Below are 16,534 nucleotides of genomic sequence, written 5' to 3' on the forward strand. Positions count from 1 at the left end.
ACTTCCCATAGTATAATGCACCCCATAGTTCTTCATATAGGTTAATGTATTCCCCATAGTCCTCCATACAGTATAATGCAGCCCACATACAGTATAATGTTGCCACCCCAGAGTATAATGCAGCCATCCCACAGAATATATTGTAACCCCCCGAGTATAATGTAACCCCCCAGAGAATATAATGCAGCCCCCTCATATAGTATAATGCAGCCCCTGCATATATAATATATGGTAGCCCCCTCATAATGCGGCCCCCCACAGAATATAATGTAGCCCCTCCATAGAATATAATACAGCATCCCATAGAATGTAATCAGCCCTCTCCATAGAATGTAATACAGCCCCCCCATCGAATGTAATGCAGCCAGCCCCATAGAATGTAATGCAGCCAGCCTCCATAGAATGTAATGCAGCCAGCCCCCATAGAATGTAATGAAGCAAGCCCCCTATAGAATGTAATGCAGCCAGAAAACCCATAGAATGTAATGCAGCCAGCCTCCATAGAATGTAATCAGCCAGCCACCCATAGAATGTAATGCAGCCAGCCCCCATAGAATGTAATGCAGCCAGCCCCATAAAATGTAATGCAGCCAGCCCCTATAGAATGTAATACAGCACAGCCCCCATAGAATGTAATGCAGCCAGCCCCCATAGAATGTAATGCAGCCAGCCCCCATAGAATGTAATGCAGCCAGCCACCATAGAATGTAATACAGCACTGCCCCATAGAATGTAATGCAGCACAGCCCCATAGAATGTAATGCAGCCAGCCCCCCATAGAATGTAATGCAGCACAGCCCACATAGAATGTAATACAGCACAGCCCCCATAGAATGTAATGCAGCACAGCTCCCATAGAATGCAATGCAGCACAGCCCCCATAGAATGTAATGCATCCAGCCCCCATAGAATGTAATGCAGCCAGCCCCAATGCAATGTAATAAATCCCCCATAGAATGTAATACAGCACAGCCCCCATAGAATGTAATGCAGCCAGCCCCCATAGAATGTAATGCAGCCAGCCCCAATAGCCCCACAATCCAGTTATCACTCATTGATATATTTAAAAAAAAAAAAAAACACTCTCCTCACCTCTCCTCGTGCCCCGCGCTGCTCCCGGCTCCGGTCTCAGCAGCTGCAGTCTGCCCGCCCGACACACAGCAGGTGCGCGATGATATGACGTCATTGCGCACCTGCAGTGTCACAGGCAGAGCGGGAAATGATGGGAGAGGGAGCGACAGCAGACGCTCTCTCATCCATCATTGCATTCAACTGTAATGGCGTCATAGAATATATTGTAGCCCCCCGAGTATAATGTAACCCCCCAGAGAATATAATGCAGCCCCCTCATATAGTATAATGCAGCCCCTGCATATATAATATATGGTAGCCCCCTCATAGAGCATAATGCGGCCCCCCACAGAATATAATGTAGCCCCTCCATAGAATATAATACAGCATCCCATAGAATGTAATCAGCCCACTCCATAGAATGTAATACACCCCCCCCCATAGAATGTAATGCAGCCAGCCCCATAGAATGTAATGCAGCCAGCCTCCATAGAATGTAATGCAGCCAGCCCCCATAGAATGTAATGAAGCAAGCCCCCTATAGAATGTAATACAGCACAGCCCCCATAGAATGTAATGCAGCCAGCCCCCATAGAATGTAATGCAGCCAGCCCCCATAGAATGTAATGCAGCCAGCCACCCATAGAATGTAATACAGCACAGCCCCCATAGAATGTAATGCAGCCAGCCCCCATAGAATGTAATACAGCACTGCCCCATAGAATGTAATGCAGCACAGCCCCATAGAATGTAATGCAGCCAGCCCCCCATAGAATGTAACTGACATATTGAAAACTGCAGTCAGGTAGTTTATTAACTCTTTAGGTGCTTTACAGGAATTAATACAAAGTGGCATGATAGGAATGAAAATGTGCATTTTTACCACCTAAATGTCTCTAACTTCTGAACAGATTACTACAGCCGACAGACTCTAAGGCCGCTATTTGGTCATGAATTGCCATGGCAAACATCAGGACCACAAAGTCAAGATCTGAGGGCACCAATTTGGTGAAATAGGTAGCCCCCACACTCTGTTAACCATTTATAATGATGTCACTATTGGCAGCAGCATCTAAGGGCTAAGGCCGCCGTCACACTTGCGAGTTTTACGGACGTAAGAGCGCAGAAAATACGTCTGTAAAACTCGCAAAACAAACGGCACAATTATTCTCTATGGCCCTGCTCCTATCTGCCGTATTTTACTGATCAGTATTATACGGCTTTCTACGGCCGTAGAAAATCGCAGCATGCTGCGTTTGTCACCGTATTGCGCAAAAAAACGACAATGAAAGTCTATGGAAGCCCCAAAAATACGGATTACACACGGACCAGCAGTGTGACTTGCGAGAAATACGCAGCGGTGTTAGAGAGAAAAGCCGGCAATTCAGTGCGGTGTACAGTAAAATCACACTGACAGCTTACATTAGAATAGGTAGAATAAATGTGGACACATAGAATAGGTATATATATATATATATATATATATATATATATATATATATGTCAGTGAGACACATATATGTATATATATTATTACTTCATACAGCGCTAGATAGCTTTAAAGCCGGTAATTCAATTACCGGCTTTTGCTATCTCCTTCCTAAACCCGACATGATATGAGACATGGTTTACATACAGTAAACCATCTCATATCCCCATTTTTTTTGCATATTCCACACTACTAATGTTAGTAGTGTGTATATGCAAAATTTGGCCATTCTAGCTACTAAATTAAAGGGTTAAATGGCGGAAAAAATTGGCGTGGGCTCCCGCGCAATTTTCTCCGCCAGAGTAGTAAAGCCAGTGACTGAGGGCAGATATTAATAGCCTGGAGAGGGTCCACGGTTATTGGCCCCCCCTGGCTAAAAACACCTGCCCCCAGCCACCCCAGAAAAGGCACATCTGGAAGATGCGCCTATTCTGGCACTTGGCCACTCTCTTCCCATTCCCTTGTAGCGGTGGGATATGGGGTAATGAAGGGTTAATGCCACCTTGCTATTGTAAGGTGACATTAAGCCAAATTAATAATGGAGAGGCGTCAATTATGACACCTATCCATTATTAATCCAATAGTAGTAAAGGGTTAAAAAAAACACACACATTATTAAAAATTATTTTAATGAAAAAAATCACAAAGGTTGTTGTAATAATTTATTCTACGCTCAATCCACTCACTGAAGACCCTCGATCTGTAACAAAGTCAAAATAATAAACCAACAATATCCTTACCTTCCGAAGATCTTTAATGTCCAACGATGTAAATCCATCTGAAGGGGTTAAAATATTTTGCAGCCACGAGCTTTGCTAATGCAACATTGTTAGTGGCTGCAAAACCCCGGGGAATGAAGGTAATGTAGGTCAATGACCTATATTTACCTGCATTTGCGGTGAGGCGCCCTCTGCTGGTTGTCCCTAGATCGTGGGAACTTTCCTAGAAAGCTCCCAGGCTCGAGTTCATATGAGGACAACCAGCAGAGAGCGCCTGGGTTAACTTCATTACCCCATATCCCACCGCTACACGGGAATGGGAAGAGAGTGGCCAAGTGCCAGAATAGGCGCATCTTCCAGATGTGCCTTTTCTGGGGTGGCTGGGGGCAGGTGTTTTTAGCCAGGGGGGGCCAATAACCGTGGACCCTCTCCAGGCTATTAATATCTGCCCTCAGTCACTGGCTTTACTACTCTGGCGGAGAAAATTGCGCAGGAGCCCACGCCAATTTTTTCCGCCATTTAACCCTTTAATTTAATAGCTAGAATGGCCAAATTTTGCATATACACACTACTAACATTAGTAGTGTGGAATATGCAAAAAAAAGGTGATATGAGATGGTTTACTGTATGTAAACCATGTCACAAATCATGTCGGGTTTAGGAAGGAGATAGCAAAAGCCGGTAATTGAATTACCGGCTTTAAAACTATCTAGCGCTGTATGAAGTAATAATATATATACATATATGTGTCTAATGACACACATATATATATATATATATATATATATATATATATATATATATATATATGGACAGTGTATATATATATATATATATATATATATATATAATTTTTTCTTTTTTTAACACATGGATCCCTTGTATAGCCGTGTGTTGGTTTTGCAAGCCTGCGAGAAAAACACGCAGTACGGATGCCATACGGATTACATACGGAGGATGCCATGCGCAAAATACGCTGACACACCCTGCCTACGGAGGAGCTACGGACCACTTTTTTGGGGACTTTACAGCGTATTACGGCCGTAATATACGGACCGTATTATCTTACGCCAAGTGTGACGCCGGCCTTAAACAGAGTTGGACGGTGCAAACATTGATCGTGGCTGATGCAGCAAGTTGTCAGCTATAGTGGACAGCTAACAGCTACTGGATTGTCACCTGTATGGGGAGGCTATTCTCTTACATCTCAGGTCAGTTAAAAGACGTATTGGCTGTCATTAAGGGGTTAAGGCCGGAGTCACACTACCGTATAGCACGCCCGAGTGCTATGCGATAAAACTTGGCTAAGCACTCTGTCCAGTGTTATTCTATGGGGTAGATCACATCTGCAATTATTTTCTCATCGGCATGAGAGAACAATGGCAGCATGCTACAATTTGCAGCGAGACTCGGCTCACTCACACCCTTAACCCTTTAGTGACCGAGCCAAATTTTTGAAATCTGACCAGTGTCAATTTATGTGGTAATAACTCTGCAACGTTTCAACAAATCCCAGTGATTTTGAGATTGTTTTTTTCGTGACACATTATAGTTTATGATAATGGTAAATTTAGTTCAACATTTTTTGTGTTTATTTATAAAAAAATATAAAAAATTTGAGAAAAATGTTAAAAAATTAGCAATTTTCTAAATTTGAATGATTATCCCTTTAATCCAGATAGTCATACAACAGCAATCCATTAATAAATAACATTTCCCACATGTCTGCTTTACATCAGCACCATTTGTAAAATGTTATTTTATTTTGTTAGCATTTTAGGAGGTTTAAAAATGTAGCAGCAATTTTTCATTTTTTCAAAGAAATTTACCACATTTATTTTTTTAGGGACTTATCCATGTTTGAAGTGACTTTAGGGGTCCCATATATTGGGAAACCCCCAAACGTGATACCATTTTAAAAACAGCACCCCTAAACATATTGAAAACTGCTGTCAGGTAGATTATTAACCCTTCAGGTGCTTTACAGGAATTAATGCAAAGTGGCATGACAGAAATGAAAATGTGTATTTTTACCACCTAAATGTTGCTAACTTCTAAACAGATTACTACAGCCGTCAGACTCTAAGGCCGCTATTTGGTCATGAATTGCCATGGCAAACATCAGGACAACAAAATCATGATCTGAGGGCAACAATTGGGATAAAGAAGAAGCCCCCACACTCTGTTAACCATTTATAATGATGTAGTCACTATTGACAGCAGCATCTAAGGGGTTAAACAGATTTAGAAGGTGCAAATACTGATCGTGGCTGGTGCAGCAAGTTGTCAGCTATAGTGTACAGCCGACAGATGCTGGATTGTCATCTGTATGGGGAGGCTATGCTCTTATATCTCAGGTCAGTTAAAAGACGTATTGGCGGTCATTAAGGGGTTATAAGTCTATGGGTGTGAGTGAAACATCGGAAATAATTTTCTCCATCTCCTCCGCAGCTGTGCTCTGATCCTGTCATGTGAGAGTACCGGAACACAGTAGCTTGACACTACCCACACATAGCAGGGAGGAGCCGAGGGTGATTAGCATATCTCACCCAATGTTCTTGCATCGGATTCCATCCTAAAAATGGTTCTATATGGTGCCATAATGGTCCTAACCAAATAAACAACTGATCACACCCCTACCAGTCTCCTGGCTTCCTCTTCCAGCAGGGGGCATCAGGTGAAGGCTGCTGGCAGTCAGTGCCTTTTTTGGGATTTAACCAATTGGCTGACACAAACTCGGTTTGATTTTAGTCTTCCATTATTGGTTATTTTTTGGGATGTGAAGGAGCAAGTGGGTCTCTGACCTAAATGTTAATGCAAACTGGATGCCTCCATCTACTGGTGGCATCACAGATTCAAAGGAAAGGTGCTTGTGCTTTTATGTGCCACTATTTATGTGGGGAAAAAGACGAGCAAGCAGCTGCCACTTCAGACCACGTGACTGGCAGTAACAACATGTTTCAACTTATTTTTCTAGTTGTCTAGTATTTTGACTTTTTGTACAATCCCTGTCCGTGAATTCCAGTATCTGACTTTGTACACCTGTTCTTGTGTCTTTCAGGTTTGGTAAGCGCTTGGACTGTGACTCTGTGGATGACAAATTTACATGAAAGTATTGCTTTTATGGCCAATCTATTTATTGTATATTATAATGTATTACATGTGCTTTTGGGTCTGATATTTGGTTATAGCTTATTCACCTTTAGTAAATGGTTACTTATTTTCAGGTCAATTTGGCAAAAGTGTAATATGAGTGTAGAAATGTTCTGCTGCACCCAGTGAAGAATATGTAGGCGTCCGCACACTGACCACTGAGCAGCGAGGTAGGCATTGCTGAGCAAACTGTATCGTTGGAAGGATCCCTGGATGATGCAGTTTGTGCTAATGGTTGCCCTAGCCTAAAAGCACTATCCTATCTCGGACATGGACACTTATGGAATATTGATAGGGTATGCCATAAATGTATTAGGAATACGGTTCCCAACAGTGGGATCAACATCTTGAACCCTGTCACATGTCAGGAATAGTGATGAGCGAGTATACTCCTTACTCAAGTGTCTCCGAGCATGCTCCGGTGGTCTCCGAGTATTTTGGCATGCTCGGAGATTTGGTTGTTAGGGTATTCCCACATGTATTCAAGTTGTCTAGCAGTCGCAAATCATGCAGCTGCAGCAACATAAACTAAATCTCCGAGCACGCTAAAATACTCGGAGACCACCAGAGCGTGCTCGGGGAAGCCCTAGTAACGAGTACACTCGCTCATCACTAGTCAGGAATTCAGAGGTAATTGTTCCTATGTGTCTTTCTGAATTCACTGTTATGGGAGTTCTGAAATTTCACAATCATAAAAATGATTTGAGACCCTCACATATATCCATTCCAAACACCATGCTACAGGGCTCAAGTTATGGTCTCAATGATGTCTCTGAATGTCTCCTGACATCGGGTTTCTCTGCTTAAATTGATGTTACTCTGTTCACCCTATGAAGATCTTTCTAAATGTGTGCTCAATTTCCCGCACAGGTGATACATTATCTTCATGCCCATTGTAGGCATCGGAATTAAGCCTCTTTGCTTCTCATTGATATGGATGATGTGTCCTATGCTGTCCACATCAAGCCGTCTCATTTTGGTGCTGTTGAGCAGTTACTTAAAGGGGTTTTCCCACAAACAAAGTACACTTTAAATCACCACTGCAGCATTTTTTTTATTCAGCGCTGGATTGGTGCTTTAAATGTAAGCCCTCTGCCCCCAGTTTTATACTCCCCCTCCAGCGTCTTCACTGTTTTTCGGCAATGCTTTGGTCCAGCGGCGCCATTCTTTTGAGTGCAGCTTTTGACTGTCCGGAAGCTATAAATTACGTCACAAGTTCTCAATGCAAGTATATGAAAGCCAGAATGAGTCCGGAACAAGGCTCTCATAGACTTGTATGGAAAAGTCCCATGAAACACTGGGACTGATGGCGAAAACAATCGTTAAAGCCAGAAGGTAAGTATCAGACAGGTGGCAGGGGACTAATATTTAAAGCACCACTCCAGCGGTGACATGAAAAAAACCTGGAGTGGTGCTTTGGGGCTCGCTCGCACTTGCGATTAAATCGGACAAATGCAATCCGATTAAAAATCATATTGCATTTGTACCAATTCCTGTGCTGAGATAGTCTAATAAATGTGCCCCTGCTGTGTACTGTGTAATGGCTGTGTCTGACCGTACAGGAACAAGGCTGATCATTCCACAGCACATGGGCAAGGGAGGAAGCAAAAGAGAGTATACAGACATTGCACCACGGGATCATAGCTGCTGGTTCCTATAAGGTTAAAGACTTGTCTGCCTGTTTAAAAAAAAATTATCTCACAGAAAGAATCAAAATGTATATCGATTCCAAACACCATGCAACAGGGCTCAAGATGTCCTGTCTGTATACTCTCTTTTGTTTTGCGTATATAAGATTATCTCAGCACAGGAACATTTTTTTTAACACATCTAATTGTAAAACTTATTTTTATTCTAAGATCTATTAATTAAAATGGACATTGTTCATGGAACAACCGCTTTAATTATAATGATGCTAGGGAGCATTAAAGGTTGTTGTGAAAAGGTACCGTCACAGCGACGCTGCAGCGATACCGACAGCGATGTTGATCGCTGCAGCGTCGCTGTTTGGTCGCTGGAGAGCTGTCACACAGACAGCTCTCCAGCGACCAACGATCCCGAGGTCCCCGGTAACCAGGGTAAACATCTTGTTACTAAGCGCAAGGCCGCGCTTAGTAACCCGATGTTTACCCTGGTTACCGTTGTAAATGTAAAAAAAAAAACACTACATACTTACATTCCCGGTGTCTGGTCACGTCCCCCGCCTTCAGCTTCCAGCACTGACTGAGCGCCGACTGTAAAGTACAGCGGTGACGTCACCGCTGCACAGCGTGCTTTACGGCCGGCCGTCGCTCACCAGTCAGTGCGGGAAGCTGACAGCGGGGGACATGACCAGACACCGGGAATGTAAGTATGTAGTGTTTGTTTTTTTACATTTACAACGGTAACCAGGGTAAACATCGGGTTACTAAGCGCGGCCCTGCGCTTAGTAACCCGATGTTTACCCTGGTTACCAGTGAAGACATCGCTGGATCGGCGTCACACACGCCGATTCAGCGATGTCAGCGGGAGATCCAGCGACAAAATAAAGTGGTGGACTTTCCCCAGCGGCCAACGATCTCCCAGCAGGGGCCTGATCGTTGGTCGCTGTCACACATAACGATTTCGTTAACGATATCGTTGCTATGTCACAAAAAGCACCGATATCGTTAACGATATCGTTCAGTGTGACGGTACCTTTAGGGTATATTTATGTACTTGGGGTAAATTGCGCCAGTTATCTTATTGGGGCTTGCAGAAATCTCTATACTCATATAAGAAACAGAAATATTAAGAACCTTTTTTATTTACAACCTTAAATGGAATCTGTCAGCAGGTTTTTGTTCTCTAATCCGGCAGCAGCAGGAGCTGAGAGTCTGATTCCAGAAACGTGTCACTTACTAGGATGTTTGTTATTGTTGCTAGGAGATAATCAACGGAGGACTAGTTACGGTATCTTGTGCCATGTAGTCCTCCTGCTCTGTGTAACCCCACTCGCTCCAATGATTAGGAGCTTTTGTGTACACTTTACATTGGCAGAAAACTGTCAATCAATGGCTTGGGCGGGTTTATACAGAGCTCAGCATTTGGAGAACTGCAGCAGAGAAAACTGATTTTTATCAAAATTGCTCCTAGTGGACCAGTAAGTGATACATCGCTGGAATTAGGACTTCTGCTCCTATATCATGCTGCTTTCAGATTACATAGCAAAACCTGGTGACAGATTTCATTTATGTGGCAATGAAGTATTATGTCATAAAACCACACCAGTTCTCAGTATACGTATAAACATATATTCTTGCATATCGATCTTTTCAGAGGTTCCTCATGGGTCACCACAGATGGTACGGCGAGATATAGGTCTATCGGTAACTCACAGGTATGATTCACAACTTTTTCCATTCCAAAATTTTTCTACTTCAGTCATTGTTGCCTGAGAAATCTGACTAGGATTGTATCATAAGGAAATGTTTAAATCATGTTTTCTCATTTTAATTTGTTTTGCTTAACATGTTGTAAAGCTAAAAACGTAATGAGCTAAAACAAGATATACAGTCAATTAGAGGTTATATATAGAAAACAAAAGTCACATTATAAATATAGTAAAAAAAAACTGTAGTTGACACGTTTTCTTTCAAGCACATGCCGACGATATAAGAAGAAAACATAAAAGGTTTAGAATTTATTTTTAGGATTTTTTCTAATTAATCGTGCCATAATTTGTGACTTTTCCATGCAAAAGTACATGCACAAAAAATCAACTAATGAATTCCACTGATTGTCTTTTGCAGTGACCACCCAGTTGCTTATAGAATAGATTTTCCCTTTTTTGCAAATTTAAAGGAAACCTGTCAGCCACTTTTAAGCTCTCCCCCACCCCTGCATACCATTTTTATGACTGTATAGCTTTGTAAAAATGAACCAGCCAATCCCTTTATAATCCCAAATAAGAAATAATGCTTTGCGGTTCAGTTTAGAAGTGAATTAGGGCGTGATGATGCACTAGCTACCTAGCAGCATCCTCCCCTGGCTGACTGACAGGTCGTTTATTCTGGTATACGGCAGCTAACGACCTGTCAATCAGCCAGGAGAGGGTTCTGCTAGGTAGGAAATACAGCGTAAGGTCGGGGGTCACATTCAGAATACAGGTGAGGAGAAGAAGGGGTGATTAAGCTCTTCATCTCCTCCATTGCCTGTCTTGGCGTATATCAGACTGCACTCAGATGACATCCGAGTGCAGTCCCATGTTTTCTATGCAACCATTGACCATAATGGGTGCACGACTTGTAAGATACGCTGCCAATCGCAATCGCTGCCGAATCAGCGTGAAAACAAAATCCTAGACCTGCTCTGCCTCATTCAATAACACTGGTTTGAGTGCAATGTGAAATTTCCCTTTTGCGCTTTTTATTTCTAGGACTTCTAGATTTGTATTTACCTAAATGAATCTGCTGTTTTTGCTTGGACTTGACATTTATTATTGATATGTTATTGCTTATTTTAACAGATTTTCTACAAAATCTTGGTTGTCGCAAGTGTGTCACGTTTGTCAAAAGAATATGATGTTTGGGGTCAAATGTAAACACTGCAAGTAAGTTACACAGGGATCAGTGTGGTTTAGAGCATGTCCACTCCATGATGGCTTTTATTCTCATTTTCTACATGTGTTATGGTGCCATAGTTCTTTGTGTGCAGCAGTGAAGTCTCTTGGGTTCCCCATGCCTGTCTCCATTGTGTGTATTTCGGATAACACATGCTATTCCAGTTAGTCTGCTCTGAGCAGTATATTTCATCACCTGACTTTGTTCGCAGCAGTACATGTCAGTACACATTCATCTCTCTTCCTCTCTGTAGTGTAAGAACCAAGAATGACAATACTTGACTATGGAACTGAATTATATAACTAAATATTGTGCTTTATGGGTAGTCCGGGCTTGTTGATAAAACGTATCCATGTTAAATCTAAAACGTTATGCACATCTGTAGCATGCTTTAAAGGATCTGGCTACATTTGGAGACAATTTGATTTTTTACTTGAATTTAGGCAAAATTTTTGCACTTGGGTTTCATTGGAAATTTTGCACAACTTTGCTTCTATAGGTCCTTTGTTTCTTGTGCATTCAACTTTGATGTTGTCTGTGGCCATAAATCAGCTGAGAGGAGTTCAGCCAGATAATCTGAACAAGCTCACTGATGGATTCTCACTTAAGTCATTTTGCAGCCAGCGATTGACACTTCAACACAGAGGCTAGAGAAAGTAAAAGATGCAAACTTTTTAAATGAGACCTATTACACAAAAAAAATGATTTTAGCACCCTATCCATTCAATTCCAGAAAAAAAAATGTTCCCAATGTTGGACAACCCCTTTAAATAAATTAAATTCTGCATTATTTTTGATGTCTGTGAATGGAAAGATGCAAAGGCTACACACATTCTCCTTCAGGTGTCATGATATAGCAGGCAATAACATCTTTATTAAGGGGGGGGACCATAGTCACATATTGAGATGATATCATCAATACACTGAATATACTGACCAGCATAGTGATAAACTTGGGAATGCAACTGCTGCGCTGGTCTGTATATGTAATGTATAGGATATGCAATGTATTTCATACTTTGCACCAGAGGTGGACATACTGTCAGTGCTACCTGTGCAGCCACACAAGGGCCCAAGAGATGAGGGGCCACTTCCACCTTTAAAGCAGACCCTTTATTGGACTGCAGAGGGCCCCTATACGGATTTTACGCCCTATGTACGCCCTGCTATGCACTGTAAATCATCAAATTTATACCCAGTTAGGCTATGTTCACATTTCCATTTGGATTTCCATTTTTCTGATTCGTTTGAGACACAAAAAACAAATATAATGTTTACTTATTTGACCCATTCATTTGAAACTTTTTTCCCACAATGTACTCTTTTTGCATCCACTCCATTATTTGGACAGACAAACAACAATCCAAATAACTGCCGACAGAACTCTCATTATGGATAATAATGGATGGTCATCCATTGTGCTATCAGTTTCATAGATCCGCACTTCAGCACTGCACATGCCCAGAATACTACAGCTGTTTTGAGACATCTCTAGTAAAAATGAAAAAAGAAAAAATTAGCACAGCACAGTAAAAGTAGGGTGCAAAGCTTCATAGGCACGTACCAAACCTCATGAAGCACTCCATAAGGCAGCTGTAAGGTGCTCTTTATTGGCCCATGTGGCGATGCTTCAGTCCTGGATGCAGAGCCTGTTTGTTGGACTCTCCATGCATGTGTTGTGCCTGTCAAACAGTCGCGACAAATGCAGCTGCGGCGCCGATCAACTAATCAGCTGGCACGATCCAGGAACCAAGGTTTCCTCTGCAGCTTATTCAGCAAGCGCTATAGCTTGCCGAATAAGAGGGAACCCGAACAAATTCATCTCTACTGCTGAGACGCCTGTGGGGACAGACATGCGGCGCGTCTTTCTAGACCGCAGCATGTCTATTTATCTTGCAGAGATGCTCAGTCTCCACAAGATAAATGTCAACCGTACAATGTATTGGATGCAGTGATTCCGCATGGCTCAATGAACACATGCAGAATCACTTGCGTTCAAAAGCCGACAGCGCTTTGGACGGTGTGGACATGTGCTGCGTCCAAAGCGCTGCCTATTACTGACTGTGGGCACATACCCTAAGTCAGCTGGAGGGGGACAACATCAGGCTCCTCTTGTCTCTGCCAATGGTTTGGCTAGATCTTCAAAATATATTTTATCTGAAACGCAGGATCTAACTATGCCGCTCACGGCAGCATGATTTCGTTTCTTTTAAGGCTCTTTTTGATTTGCACCAAATTCTTGTTTTATTTTTCACCTGTTTTTCAGTCTACTTTACACTTTTTTTATGATCACGGTAAGTTTATTAATTTTTTTTCCAGATGTTTGTTGCTGATTCATCCATTACAACTGTTTTAACAGTCGCCAAATGTTTGTACCAATGTGCTACAGTCTCCCCCCCAGGTGTGAATTTGTTTTGTATCACACAAAGTTTTTAACAAATGTAAACTTACGTGTGACTATCTGCAATGGGAAGGGTCTCAAAAAAGATTGAAGACAAAAATAAAGATCATTTACCTTTTTTTGCGTTCAAAAAACATCAACAATTAGCACAAGACAAATATAAAAATGTATAGTACAAACTGTTGTTGTGAACTTGTGATTAAGATAGTTTTATATTGTATATGTCTATAGGATTTGAAGGGGTTGCCTGGATGAGGGGAGTGAGGGGGACATGACGTAAACTGCTAAAAACAAGTATTACCTGTTAAACCCTCCATAGCTCTGCAGTTCCCAACCATAATTATTTGCCTGCCATGATGAGGTCATGTTGACATATAATAATAAGGCTACTTTCACACTAGCGTTAACTGCAATCCGTCACAATGCGTCGTTTTGCAGAAAAAACGCATCCCGCAAAAGTGCTTGCCGGATGCGTTTTTTCCCCATAGACTTGTATTGACGACGCATTGCGACGGATTGCCACACGTCGCATCCGTTGTGCGACGGATGCGTCGTGCTTTTGCGGACCGTCGGGAGCAAAAAACGCTACATGTAACGTTTTTTGCTCCTGACGGACCGCTTTTTCCGACCGCGCATGCGCGGCTGGAGCTCCGCCCCCACCTCCCCGCACCTTACAATGGGGCAGCGGATGCGCCGGAGAAATGCATCCGCTGCCTCCGTTGTGCAGTGCGTTAAACGCTAGCATCGGAATCAGATTCCGACGCTAGTGTGAAAGTAGCCTAATATAATAATCTTTAATTTTATATAGCGCTAACCTATTCCGCAGCGCTTTACACACATTATCATCACTGTCCCCGATGGGGCTCACAATCTAGAATCCCTATCAGTATGTCTTTGGAATGTGGGAGGAAACCGGAGAACCCGGAGGAAACCCACACAAACACAGGGAGAACATACAAACTCTTTGCAGATGTGACATATGTGACTGCTGCAGCCAATCACTGATATCAGAGGTCACAACCAGCCATTTTTTCCTTTAATCCCAACCAAGGAAATCATTATGTATCAATGAGTACCGTATATGCTGTTCTCACTCCAAAATGTCTTCCTTCAATATTGTAAATCAAGCATAACATTTCTTATTTGCTTTTGTCTTGTAGATTAAAATGTCATAATAAATGCACAAAAGAAGCTCCACCATGTCGAATATCATTCCTTCCTCGTAAGTAACATCCCTACTAGTTTAAAGCTTTTACATTTAAATATCATAGATGACAGCAGACACATGCGATTCTTTTATTTCTTACAGTACCAAAAATAAGAAGGACAGAATCTGTCCCATCAGATATCAACAACCAGGTGGACAGACCCGCAGAACCAATATTTGGCACCCTACCCAAAGCTCTAACTAAGAAGGTATCATACAGTCAGCAATAAAATGATTTCAACTGTGTATGAAAATTTGTTAAGACATTGTACATAATTCCCTTACATTCCATTACATTTTTATATGTTCGTTTTAGTCTTTAGGCTCAACTTTCTTTTTCTTTTTTTTTTACAGGATCATCCTCCAGCAATAAATCACCTAGATTCAAGCAGCAACCCGTCTTCAACCACATCTTCTACACCGTCTTCTCCAGCACCTTTCCAGTCCTCCAATCCCCTCAGTGCTACTACCCCACCAAATCCATCTCCAATGGGTCTCAAAGAGAGTCGCTTCAATTTTCCAGGTAGTATTTTTAAGGCTTTGGTTGTTTGATTGGCCAAATACCCAACGAAAGAGAGAGTATCAAATTTATCTTCAGCATTACTCATAAGACAAGGTGAACCAACATTTTTTTTTTAACTGCTCACTCAGACGTCAATTTTTCTTGTACCTGTTCTGTCCTTGTTTTTCACAGATATAACTCGGACCCATAGTAGTCTATGGAGCTGTTCACATGCTTGTGTATATAAAATCACGGAGATGTGAAATTTTGATCCAACTCTCAGCTCTAAGTTGCCAATGCAAGTCTATTGGTCCGTGAAAAAAAATAAACAGCACTCGGATGTCAACTGTATGCTTTTCGTTTTTCAGGTACTGTTTATTATCAGAAGGTTGAAGGAACCTCAATTTTTCTTCTTTCATCCTGGAAAAACTAATGAAACTCAGACCAATAATGGACAACTGATACTCTGATCAAATGACATCTGAATCAATGAATACATTGACATCTTGGCGCTACGAGTTTGGGGGGCTGACGCTATATTCTGATATTGTCTGAGCAGAACAGACCGTTTAAAGTTACACTCCATCTGTAAACCTCCTTTTCAAAAGAAACCACCCCAGCAATTAGTTAGCCTGATGTAATTCTCTGACGATCAATTAGTATCCTTTTTCTTTGTGTATTTGGCCATTCCTATGTGTCACTGTGATGCTGCTTGTAAAGATATAATGTTTCGTGAGTCATCTGCCTGTATCACTCATTACAACTTAATTTGAGAGCCCGTTCTGCATTCTGGCAATAGTCACATGCCCTCTTTGGTATTAGTAGGACTCAATCAATAGCCATAAACAGAGGCAAACACAATTTAAACATCTTTTTACAGTGCTGTCAACTGATTGTGATCTGTGACTAATATAATTATATTAAAGTAATTTGGTATAGTACAGAACTGGTGGCAATTTTTGCTTTTTATTGGGTTAAACGGAATCTGTTAACAGGTTTTTCCTATCCCATCTAAGAGCAGCATAATGGAGGGACAGAGACTCTGAATCCAGCAGTGTGTCACTTGATGGGCTGTTTGTTTTAATAAAATCACAGTTTTCTCTGCTGCAGATCTCCCAGTTTTCTGAATGCTGAGCTCTGCATAACCCCGCCCACAACGCTAATTATTGTTTACACTGTGTTGTGCATAGGCAGAAAGCTGACACTCAGTTGTAGGAGAGGGGTTACACAGAGTAAGAGGACTACATGGCTCAAAGCAAACTAGTCCTCTAGTAATAATCTCCTGATAATAAAACATTGATTTTATTGAAACAACAACACACAGCTTAGGAAGTGACACATCACTGAAATCAGGCTCTCTGCCTCTACATAATGCTGTGCTCAGGTTACAAAGCAAAAACCTGCTGACAGAT

General features: G+C 41.8%; 1 protein-coding gene across 5 annotated transcripts in view; it reads left to right on the plus strand.

Moving 5' to 3' along the window:
* KSR1 (kinase suppressor of ras 1) overlaps positions 1-16,534 on the plus strand; it is a 313,042-nt gene that overhangs the window by 241,016 nt on the left and 55,492 nt on the right. For 3 of the 5 annotated variants that reach the window (XM_069757807.1, XM_069757806.1, XM_069757805.1), the window contains exons 1-5: positions 9,706-9,790; positions 10,919-11,002; positions 14,574-14,635; positions 14,723-14,829; positions 14,975-15,143. In XM_069757807.1, the coding sequence (XP_069613908.1) occupies positions 9,753-9,790; positions 10,919-11,002; positions 14,574-14,635; positions 14,723-14,829; positions 14,975-15,143 (460 nt within the window). In that variant the 5' untranslated portion in view covers positions 9,706-9,752. Of the gene's footprint in view, positions 1-9,705; positions 9,791-10,918; positions 11,003-14,573; positions 14,636-14,722; positions 14,830-14,974; positions 15,144-16,534 lie in introns of those variants that run through there. The other 2 variants (XM_069757808.1, XM_069757809.1) reach the window with 1 other exon arrangement.

The sequence above is a fragment of the Ranitomeya imitator genome, chromosome 3 (genome assembly GCF_032444005.1).
Source record: "Ranitomeya imitator isolate aRanImi1 chromosome 3, aRanImi1.pri, whole genome shotgun sequence".
Lineage (NCBI taxonomy): Eukaryota > Metazoa > Chordata > Amphibia > Anura > Dendrobatidae > Ranitomeya > Ranitomeya imitator.